The 11,270-nt window shown below is 42.6% G+C and overlaps 1 protein-coding gene across 1 annotated transcript in view; it reads right to left on the minus strand.

The window, feature by feature from the left end:
• jph3 (junctophilin 3) overlaps positions 1-10,535 on the minus strand; it is a 48,348-nt gene extending 37,813 nt beyond the window's left edge. Inside the window, 1 exon segment of the mRNA XM_034141057.1 lies at positions 8,761-10,535. Within this exon segment, the coding sequence (XP_033996948.1) occupies positions 8,761-9,142 (382 nt within the window). The 5' untranslated portion in view covers positions 9,143-10,535.
• Between the last annotated feature and the right edge of the window lie 735 nt (positions 10,536-11,270).

An 11,270-nucleotide genomic window follows, 5' to 3' on the forward strand; every position in this document is an offset into this window, starting at 1 on the left:
ATCACTGCTAATCCTCACTACAAACATCAAACCACTCTCATTACATAAGCTAAAGCCTGCAGAGGGCTTGTTGTGGTCGTAGAGAAGGTACGTATTAGTAGGGATGGGTACCGAGCCTTAACGATACCCATCCCTACGTAGCATCTGCTCTGAAAAAAAAAGAATACTTTTCTCTACTCGACAACTGGAGAATATCTGTGGGAATTCAAAAAAGCAATGTACAAATGCTGAACTAAACTAAAGGAGAAATGTGGCACGTGTTGGTGTGTGTCCTTGACAGTGAATGCCAGTTGTTTTGTGTCACTTTTATGAAGTGATACAAACTGTAGCGTAAGAAATAACAAAGAAGGAAAAGGAGAAAGCAATATAACATCAAGTAACGCAACATATCAGCTGGAGAAAACGTTTGCTCAGCTAAAAAGAGACAGATGGTTACTAAAGACAGGTAGAAAATACAACTGGCAAGAAACAAGCTTTTTAAAAGACAAGACAGAGACGCAATGCAGACGGACGGACAAGCTAAACTATGGTCAAATCACTGAAAGCAAGGGAAGTCAGTAAAAAGCTAAACAGGCAGGGGCCTGTGTAAATCGCTGTGTGGGACCATTATCCGTTTAAGAGATTTTGCTTAGGCCCCTTTTCGGTCTGAGTCTTTCAGATTCCCATTTGAGGATTATTTATCTGCAAAAAAAATGTCATGAAAAAGACAGTCATAACATGGCAGTTTGAACATTTGAAAACGTCCACAGTGACCTCATTGTATATTATAGTCCAGTATAATCTGTGTATACAAATGGGTGGTCTTTACTTGTACTAACCTTTGGACTATCCAAATCAATCATACGAATAAATGATGGGAAACAACATCAGGCATCAAATGGATGGCATGAACACCAACAGTCTCTTTAGAAAATAATGGCAAATAGAGTGGTGCAGGCACCGGGGAATGAGTTAGCTTTTACAACTCCAGGTTCCCTAATCTGGAAGTTTCTTGAATGTGTTTTTGGTTAGACTTCTAAAATAAGGTCTGTGGTTAGCACAAGCTGAAGAGATGTTCATGTTGTGTTCTACGGCATAAAATACGTGGCTCAGTGAGACTACAAAACGTCATCACAGCAAACATTAGCCGCCTTTAGCTAAGCAGTGGTGATACCAATGGTAGCCGTTTACCTCGGGTGATTGCATCGATGCTTCAAAAATCTGAAAATATTTGAAGATTATCCTGCTGAAAAAAAGTGTTAAGTATCATAAACGTGTGTTTGCCTCAAAGTTTATTTTCTGCAATATACAAAAAGCCAATGGAATAATCCCATTGGCTTTTTGTATGGGGAACCCTTGCGATGCTAACCTCCAGGTCGGCCTACACAAATATGTCATCACTGCACCACTCTATAAGTCTCGACAACAATACATCTTTAAGATGTGGCCAGAGAGACAGTCCTGTACTATATCTCAAATGAACAGGTTTCCTGCTCAACCCACTCAACATCAACATCTAAACAATCTGACAAACCATCCGTGACAAACCCACAATTGAAGAAAGGACATGCTGAATCTTCTTAGGATTGAAAGACACCTCGTGGAAATCTGGAAAGGCATCAGGACCTGCCAACATCCCTACTTTAACAGCATGATGGAGATGCTCCACCCTCTCTTCATCTGCCATACACGGCAGCTGTAGCGAGTGTGCAAACTACGGAGGGATCACAGTCCTATCCTTCCCAGGCAAAGTGCTTAACAGGATCATCTTGAACAGAATAAAGGTATTAGTCAGCATTCAGCTGCATACAGCAACAGGAGAAGCACGGTGGATTTCACCGGGACAGTACTGACCAAATTACAACTGTGTATGCAGACTGAGCAATGGTATTCCGCACCATATCTATGTTATTAAAGTGATGTCTTCAAATAAGGGAACTCAATGTTGATCGGTCTTATGGCCCAACTATCAAAGTCCATGCATTTGCAGTATTCTTAACTGGGTGTGTTAGGCGACAAAACTGGGAAAAATACCTTTATTGTATCACTTATTGCTCATTGCTCTTTGAAAAAAAAATCTCAATAGTGTCGTTGATTTGGTTTCACGAAAAGGATATAATAACATGATAAAATATCCGTTTCAAAAGAGCTATTGTAAGGTTGTGCTTACCGCCTTTCAATAAACACATTTTTTTGGGCACTTCTACATAAACATCACTGCTCAGACCTACAAGTCGACGCCTGTCAAACACTCATAAGGCACTGACCTCGTATTGAACTCTAACAAATTCACAGCAGTCACAATATTCTTATCAATTGAGGGTTTTTACCACAGCCTCTTGCTCGTCTACAATCAGTTCTGCTCCCACAAAAACAACAAACAAGCTAACAGTCTGCAAGGGAGACGTAGAGATGCATGCCCGAAAGTAAATCCACTATTACTGGTATAAGAAGAAACTAATTTACACCAAATCATTATGAAACACTTCGTTATCAACAGGTTTGGCTCAAATATTGCAGCACCAAACTGTTAAAGAAGGTGGTTAGAGGAATGGAAGAGGCAGTCTGTTTTCGCACGATCCAACAAGTCCGCCACCGGTGGAATCTTTTTTAATGTGAATGCACAGCTGCATGTAAATGTTAATATTAGTGGAACATTTATTTTCATACAGTAAGCCCCAGTTCAGGAGGAATGTTGTCTTTTTTGGAATAAGGGCAAAAATCGTAGTTGATAAAGTCATTGATACGGTAGGTAAGCCGCAAATATAGAAAAACATATAAAACTACCCTTGAAAAGGCACTAAGGATAGGCACTTAACACCAAAAACAAGTAAGTCATAGGCTACTTCATGGAGAGATAGATGTTCACCATGACAGCCAAGAGCATGCTGAAGGATACATAGAATACAAAAAGGATCAAACAGGGATAACTTGGTCAAAAATAGCACCCAAGGTAAGAATGGCAAACTTATAAAATTGGTTCTCAATGGTAATCACAACTGATCTGATTGGTCCATAGAAACACGCTTAGTTACAGTATAATAGAGAACAGGGGGGTACTGTTACCTAAGGAGCCTCCTCCCACACGCCTGAATATATTCATTCAAATACAGCATTTTACATGCACCTGTTATCGAGCTACAAAATGCTGCGTCTAACCATGAAATGACCCAAAGGAAGCGTTTATTGTTAATCTCATTTGGCCCACCTATAATATCTCAGACTAGAAACTAATGTATGTAGTTGCTGGGTGTACTTAAACATGGGGAGAGAGTGTATTATGTCAGCTTACATAACGTGGTCAGAGCTGGAATAATTACCGCACAGTTAGCGGCTTTTAGCACGCTAGCAAGATTTGTTCATGTAGGACAATTACAATGTTGTAGTAGCGTATTTGCAAACCGCTGGGGGACGGGGTTCAGGATGCTGCCGAGTTACATTTAATGAGGAATCTGTAATTTAGATGTACTCCGAGATAAATAATGTTGCACTTCTTCTTTTATATTCTGTTTCTGTAAAGTGTTCATGGAACAAGGGATGTCGAAGTGAGCTTCTGTTTGACACTGTGTGTGGTGTTTTTGATGTTGGATACAACAGCCACTACTGCTGTAATCTGGAGCTGTTAGCACCATTGTACACAGTGACAGCGTTCTGCCTCTTCCTTTGTGACTCACTCCATTTCTCACTAACATGATACCGAATCTGTCTTTTCATTATTATACTCTCATTGTGTGTGTGTGTGTGTGTGTGTGTGTGTGTGTCTGTGTGTGTGTGTGTGTGTGTGCGTGTGCGTGTGCGTGTGCGTGTGCGTGTGCGTGTGCGTGTGCGTGTGTGTGTGTGTGTGTGTGTGGTCGGTAATCAGTCAGCTTAGCTCTTCATCTCAGTAAACACCATTAGCCCGGAAGGCCGAGCCAGCCAATCAGAGCCTGGTAGAGCCGGCTGGGCGGCCAATAGCGGCGACGAACACTCAGTCCCTCGTGACACGCTGACCTGCTGCATGTCGGTGAGCGTTGCTATGGAAACCCTACTGTACCGATCGGCTCCGTGGAAATGCAGTGGAGCGAGGGAGGATAGAGAGAGGTGGGAGGAGAGGAGATAAAGGAATGTTGGCAAACAGCAGAGTTAAGCTAGAGGAGTGATTCCTGGAGATGTGGCATCAGGTGTAGTTGGAGGACAGAGTGGGACTGGCAGTGAGTTAGACCTGACTGTGGGAAACATAGCTGGCTCTGAAGTGCACAGCGTGTTCCAAAAGTATGTAGGCAGCGGAGCATCTTGGCTCCTCACTCTTATTGCTTCGGACATGACGGAGCCTCAGGGTTTTCAGCTTCAATCTCAGAGCGACCTGCGTTTGGCCAAATCAGAAGACAACGTAAAGACATACGACCTATGGTCACTTTATTTTGCGATGCCAAAGGAACTTGTACATGTTCAAATCACTTGTTAAAGGGGCCCTATTATGCTTTTTGGAGTTTTCCCTTTTCTGTAGTGTGTTATATAGGTTTGTGTGCATGTAAATGGTCTGCAAAGGCTTAAATCCCAAATTCCCTCCAGAGGGAGTTTCTCTCCCAAGCAGTTTGATTGGTTGAGATGTTGACCAACCAGGCAGTATGAGAAAAAAAGCACTTTGTGAATGTTAAAGTATGTAAACATGTCACAGGTGAAGAAACTAAATACAAATATGAAACCTAAAAATTAGCATAATAGGGCCCCTTTAAAGGGTTAGGGTTTTGATTTTACAATTAAAAAGTCTTGAGGATTATCCTCTGTCATTTATGCATAATTGAGGTCCAGTACACTGTAATAAATCACAAAGGCTGACATGTGTGCTGTAAGATGATAATTAAAAAATACATGTAACATTTATAATAACGGTCGAAATACTCTTTCGTTTAATAAAGTGGCCATAGAAGTAGAATTGTTTACCTTAAAGGTCCCATGACATGCTTTTCCGGTTATTACCCGTCCCCTTGTGTGCTATGAAGGTTTTTCTGCATGTAAACGGTCTGCAGAGTCACAAACCCTCAAAGTACACCCTGTAGAGAGTAAAACTCTAACACAGAGAAGACCTGTCTATGCTGCCCCAGAACACTCAGGCTGAGTACAATTATAGTTTTGTCAAAGAAATATGGGAGCTTTGAACAGAGCACAGATGGATATAATGACTTATCTTCCCCCATAGGAAATCTGGCGCCCCGTGCACGACACAACATTGTTTTTCAAATCTGTGATGCTATTCCTGCCTGTTTCTCCAAACTCAAGGCTTGCCGGACGCTGCCAATGTAAGTAATACACCAGCTTTGGATAAGTTCCTCATAAAACCCCACTTTGAACAATCCAAACTTTCCTTCTAGATGCACAAATGGCTCTTTCCAACAAGATCACACCAAGGTACAACAAGTCCAATCTGTTGAATCTAAAACTACTCTTCCTAATTAATGTAATTTAAAAGTTATTTTTCTCTAAAATTCTCTCTTAAATTACTGCTATGTAAAAACATACATACATTGTCTTTTATTGTGATTGTAGAAATGTGTTTTTATGTGATTGTAGTTATTACATGTACAGCACTTTGGCCCGACCAAAATTCGCTTTTAAATGTGCTTTATAAATAAACTTCGATTTGATTTGATTTGATTTGATATATAAGTCAGTTCTAGATGCACTAAAAGTTCATAATTTTCCAAATCTGCTCCTACCCAGGTGTGCTGAATAGAATACTGTTTTTACTTTAGCATTTATCTGCACTTTACCTTTGCTGTAAGTTTCCCCACTATGAAAAGAATAAAGGATTTCTTATTTCCGATTTCCGACCTTAGTAAGTTTGCCCTTGAGCAATCGTACATTGTTAGACTAATACAAATAAGAATTTGTACGTTTATCGATCTTGCATAAGGACCAATGTCTCTCTTCAATGTTATTAAAGTTTCTGTAGCACTAGCCCATTCAAAAGATATAATCGTTGTCTTTACCTGTGTGAACGCCTGAGACAACTCTTGTATCTTTGTCTCGCCTAATGTGCAGACACAGTATCAAGCTGAGCGACACAATGTGAAGATGACTCAGTAAGGCCATGTGAAAATCATGTTAGTTGAGTAGGTCAACCATATAGCAATGTTTCTTATTATCTCTCGGTTGAATTTCGTTGTGTTATGATCAACCTCGATCATCAATCCTTTCTATAAAAACATGTTATTCTACCTCCTAGATTAAATCAAGGACAAATACATGCTGTTATAATAAGAACACTGTGTACTGTTGGAGCTAGATAAACACTCAGAACTAGGCCAATCTCTGCTGCATTTACAGTATGTGGGTTCAAATACTTCACTGAGCTCTCTCCAACACGTTCCTCTTTGGGCGGTTTTCCTATCCTATCCTTTATTACTGTAATGATCTCATTCTCCCCTTCATTATAGTATCTCTCCTAGTAATCATGATAGTCTTCCGTCATTCCAAGCAGCCATCTTTCCATTATCAGTTCATCAATTAACTGATACATCAATCTGTACATCTGTCGGTCCATCTATTCCTCCAGCCCTCCAGCCCTCCTTCCGTCCAACCCTCCCATCTGTCTGGTTATCTGACAGGCCGCCTCCTTCTCCTTTGTCCTGATTCAACTCCTTCAAATCAGTCTGGTCTGCAGATTTGATCAGTGTGCGACTTGGTGTGTGTGTGTGTGTGTGTGTGTGTGTGTGTGTGTGTGTGTGTGTGTGTGTGTGTGTGTGTGTGTGTGTGTGTGTGTGTGTGTGTGTGTGTGTGTGTGTGTGTGTGTGTGTGTGTGTGTGTGTGTTCCAGGCCTCCTTGTTGTAGAGTTATGCAACAAAGCTTTAACATGCATGGATGCTACACTCTCAGCTCTGTTGCTCAACACCAGATTTTTTGTGTGTGTGCATCTTTGCACGCACAATGGCCATGCAGGGTCCTGTGTGTGTGTATGTGTGTGTATATCTATTTTTAAACAGGAATCCATATGGTGTGGGGTGTCTCATTAACAGTGACTGACCCGAGCCTCGGTCTAAGAGACTCAAAGTGCATTGATTTCAATTTCAGGGCAAATCTGATGATTCAATTGATATTCTACAAACGAAAGGTATTTTTGAAATATGTGTATATATATTGTAAATAATTAAGGAAGAGGTTTGTACATTTTTTCTCATAATTATTATTTTTCATATCATATAAAAGAAAAATGTATAGTTTCAAATATACAGTATTACATGCATTAAAGTGGCTAACACTTAATTAAGATTAACTTTTGCTTAAAAGATAGATATATATATAGCCAGTGTAAAAATGCAGTATTGAAATTAAAAAATGTCGCCATGTCGTCCAAAATATACTGTTTTTGGCTTAATTGGCATAGCTTCAGGGTTGACCATGCCAGTTGGTTGATATAATGGTAAATGTTAAATAGGCTGTATTTATATATAACGCTTTGTCCAGTCTTTAAGAACCCTTCAAATCACTTTACATTCAGCCTTTCACTAAAATAAAAAATGATGGAGAAAGCAGTACCAGTGGATCACGGAGCAGAACGAACCACTGATTCTGTTGTCGATACTGGCAGTAATCGTGCTTTGGGTGTTTCTACCCAACACGTTTCAGAGTGTTCATAACCAACGCCTCTGATTAGGCCAAAATATCCATTAAGTGTATCGAAGTTAGGCCTGATGCGAACACACAACAATGATTGATTCACTTTCTCCCAAAAAGTCAACATGTTCTTCTCGTTCAATTTGAAACGTACCAGGGTGGTCCACTTGGAAACATTCCAAAACCCCTCTCGCAAGTGTACTTTGACAAGTTGTTATAGACCGCACGAGGGTACGATTGCTGCATTCGTTTTTTGCCCAAACAAACCGCACCAGACTCCGATTACAACCAACTAAATCTTGGCTTGTTGAAATGCCTTAGTATTTTTTGGTCTGGTCAATAAGTACAACTTCATTCGTTTGGAGGTCCCTCCTACAATGCTAGTGAAGTGTCTATCTTTCTAATGTGGTATATTTAACAAGATATTTTAGAGCATAGCCTGCAGGGGTTATTAAGCTGGAATGGTACGTTAAAGTGGGGAAATCAAGTTTGAGACATGGATTTTAACGTCTATGCACTTTAAGATGATACAACATTGTAATCTCTTTTTCCAAAAACACTTGTTTTCTTGGGACTTGTTACTTTGGAGCTGCTGTCCTCCTCTGTCCTTCCAACCTTTTATACATCCCTCAAGACTGCCTGGCCTGGATTGAAGGCCTCCAAAAAACGCAGTGTGTCCTCATGCAGCCACAATTAGGGGTAAGGGTTGAGAGGAAAGAAAATGAGAGCGGAAAAGATGAAGAGTTAATGAGAGAAAATTAGAGGAGATAGAAAATCATTATGATTGCCTGTCCTGATGCAACCCCCTGCCTGTGTGTGTGTGTGTGTGTGTGTGTGTGTGTGTGTGTGTGTGTGTGTGTGTGTGTGTGTGTGTGTGTGTGTGTGTGTGTGTGTGTGTGTGTGTGTGTGTGTGTGTGTGTGTGTGTGTGTGTGTGTGTGTGTGTGTGTGTGTGTGTGTGTGCAGACTAAAGGATGACCCGAGGAGACCTCCAGACAAATTCCTGTCACCTCTGTAACTCTTCATCGACACGTCAATCATTCACCAGTGACAAGTCATTTTCACAGACGACAGCTGTCAATCAATCTCAAAGATTGCTTCTTGACAAGAACTGTTTGGTTCACACATCCTTTCATACACCCTCAAAACACCCACAATGCATCTGCCCGTGTCTCAACTCCCAATCTTACCTCCATCTGAGTACGTCTCTGTTCCGTATCCGTCTTGCAGCCCGTTGTTCCAGGTCCCCTCGTACTTCCCACTCGTCCCTGTGCTCTCCCGCAGGCCGTAGCGTCCCTTAAAGCCATGCGTCCACTCGCCCTTGTACACCCAGCGGCCTTTATTCTCAATGCCAACGCCGTGTCTCTTGCCCTGAGCCCAGGTGCCCTGGTAGGTGTTCCCGCTGGGCCAGGTGTAGACGCCCAGCAGTTCGAAGCCATGGGCCCAGGAACCGCAGTACTCGCCCTGGCCCTTGGGTCCAGTGCAGATCCCGTGGCCGTGCGCCTTGCCCTCCTCCCACCCTCCGCAGTATGAACCCCCATCGTCAAAGTTGAACCTGCCGCCAGTGGACATGCATGAAACAGGTCTTGGCAATTCCCCTGAAGCCTCGACAAAAAGAAAAAGAAAAAAAAAAGAAAACGTAGGGAGAAAGAAGACGGACAGGTTGGTGCTAAAAGCAATCCATGGAGCTAAATATGGAGGTGGGTGAGGTTAGGGGTGTGGAGTAGGAGGAGAGAGTGGGAGGGAGGGGGAGACAACTCCCACAGAAATCAAGCAATGCCACCCCTTGTTTTCAGCTGGTTTGAAGAAGAGCAGGGAGAAAAGAGGTGAGCAACACAACGTGGCCCCTCACTGGGGTGTCAGGGGTCTCCCGGCTTGGTGGGAAAGGGTGACGCTGTTCACACCATCCTTTTGCTGAGCTGTTGTAGCATGGGCTAGCACTTCTCAGCTTGTCTGTGGCAGATGCAGGTGAGAGAGGAGGGGAGTGGGCCCAGAGCTGCCATTATCCTCTCTCAGCAGGAGTTAAAACCATCTCCGGCCCCCCGGCTGGCCCCTTGGCCTGCCTACACAGTCAACGACACACACGCACAACTCTTCCTCCTACTCCTCTCTGGCTTTGTGCTCAGACCTCCGCGTTCTGCTGCCTCCTACCTGATGATGCCCCCACCTCTCTTGGGTGTAGAGTCGAGAAGACTCCCCGGTGGCAGCCCTTCAATCCTCCTATTCTCCGGCAAAGAAGCAAACCATCTGATCAACACCAGTGCCCAAACTTGAGCTGTGTGTTGAGGGATGAAGAAAAAGACAGTTCTTTCTTTGAGTCCGGTCCTGATGATCAGACAAAAAAGAAGACCATTCAAAGTCAGGCTTAGAATCTGTAGATCACTTCAAGCTTCACCATCCTCTCCTTATTCTCAGCCTTCACACACACACCCTGTGCCTGGTTGTGCATGGAAGGAACACACACACGTATAGAGAGAGAGGAAGAGACAGAAATCACATAAGGTAATCTGCTTGGCTGCCTTCTTTTTGTTGTCTGTCCTGTTTGTGCCGGGGAGTAGCAATGCAGTCTCCAGCACACACACAATCTTTCTGGCAGCAAGTGCGCACACACAGACAATGAAAATAAACAACTGAATTGATTAATTTATCCTCCTCTATTCCCCCTCTCCCTCTCTCTCTCTCTCTCTCAGTCTGTCTCTATTTCTTTAATCCACTGCGTCCATAAGTGGTTTATCCTCTGCGTGGGTTGCCTTCAGGTTGCCCGCCTGATGAAATAACATCCATCTATATGATCCTGTTATGGTGTTTTCTGTCCTCTTCAGCATCTCCTGCTTGTGTCCATGTTTCCCTATGGGGTGCCGGCTGACGCACAGCCTGCCTTCCTGCCTCCTGTCTTGGTCTCACAATCTCTTCTCCTCCTATGGCTGGATCTCTGTATTACTCTCTCTCTCTCCTGATCCGTGTGTGTGTGTGTGTGTTTCTCTCTCAGCAAATCTGTTCGTTAAAGAGGACTGTTCCAATGCAGCCAACCAACCCCCCTCCCTCCTGCTCAATAGCACGCTCCAGCTCTTAAAGAGACACACGCTCAGCACAGAGAGGAGCTTCTAGTGTTTTCATTCACCTGTGGCTTCTTCATCATTACTCACCCTTTTCTTTCTTGCTGTGTCTTGTCTCAGTTGGTTCTCAGATGTCTGGCTGGATCTGAAACTAGTCAGAAATTCTATAAGCAAAAGCACAACATTTTGTGAAATGCACCTAATCCATGTTTTTTAAAGAGAAATAAGAAGATTGTCTCATGCCTTTATGGTAAATATAAAGATATTGCGACGGCGGGTTAGCTTAGCCAGAGGTGGGAAGTAACTAAGTACATTTACTGCAGTACTATACTTACTGTAAGTACAATTTTGAGATACTTGTAGTTAACTTGAGTATTTACATTTGATGGGACTTTGTACTTTTACTCACTACATTTATTTACAATATCTTCAGTTAAAGTGGACCTATCATGCTATATTGGAAAAATATATTGTAGGGCCATACCTATACAAAACATGTCTGTGAAGTCTTTTGCTTAAAATACCAAACAGATCACCCATTGTAGCCATGCCTCATACTGCTCATATCCCTCTTTTGCAGCCCTGTTAGAGAAACGCGGATTTTGGGTCCTTAGCTTAAAAAAATAAAAAAAGAGGAGGCGGAG

Source organism: Trematomus bernacchii, unplaced genomic scaffold, assembly GCF_902827165.1.
Source record: "Trematomus bernacchii unplaced genomic scaffold, fTreBer1.1, whole genome shotgun sequence".
Taxonomy (NCBI): domain Eukaryota; kingdom Metazoa; phylum Chordata; class Actinopteri; order Perciformes; family Nototheniidae; genus Trematomus; species Trematomus bernacchii.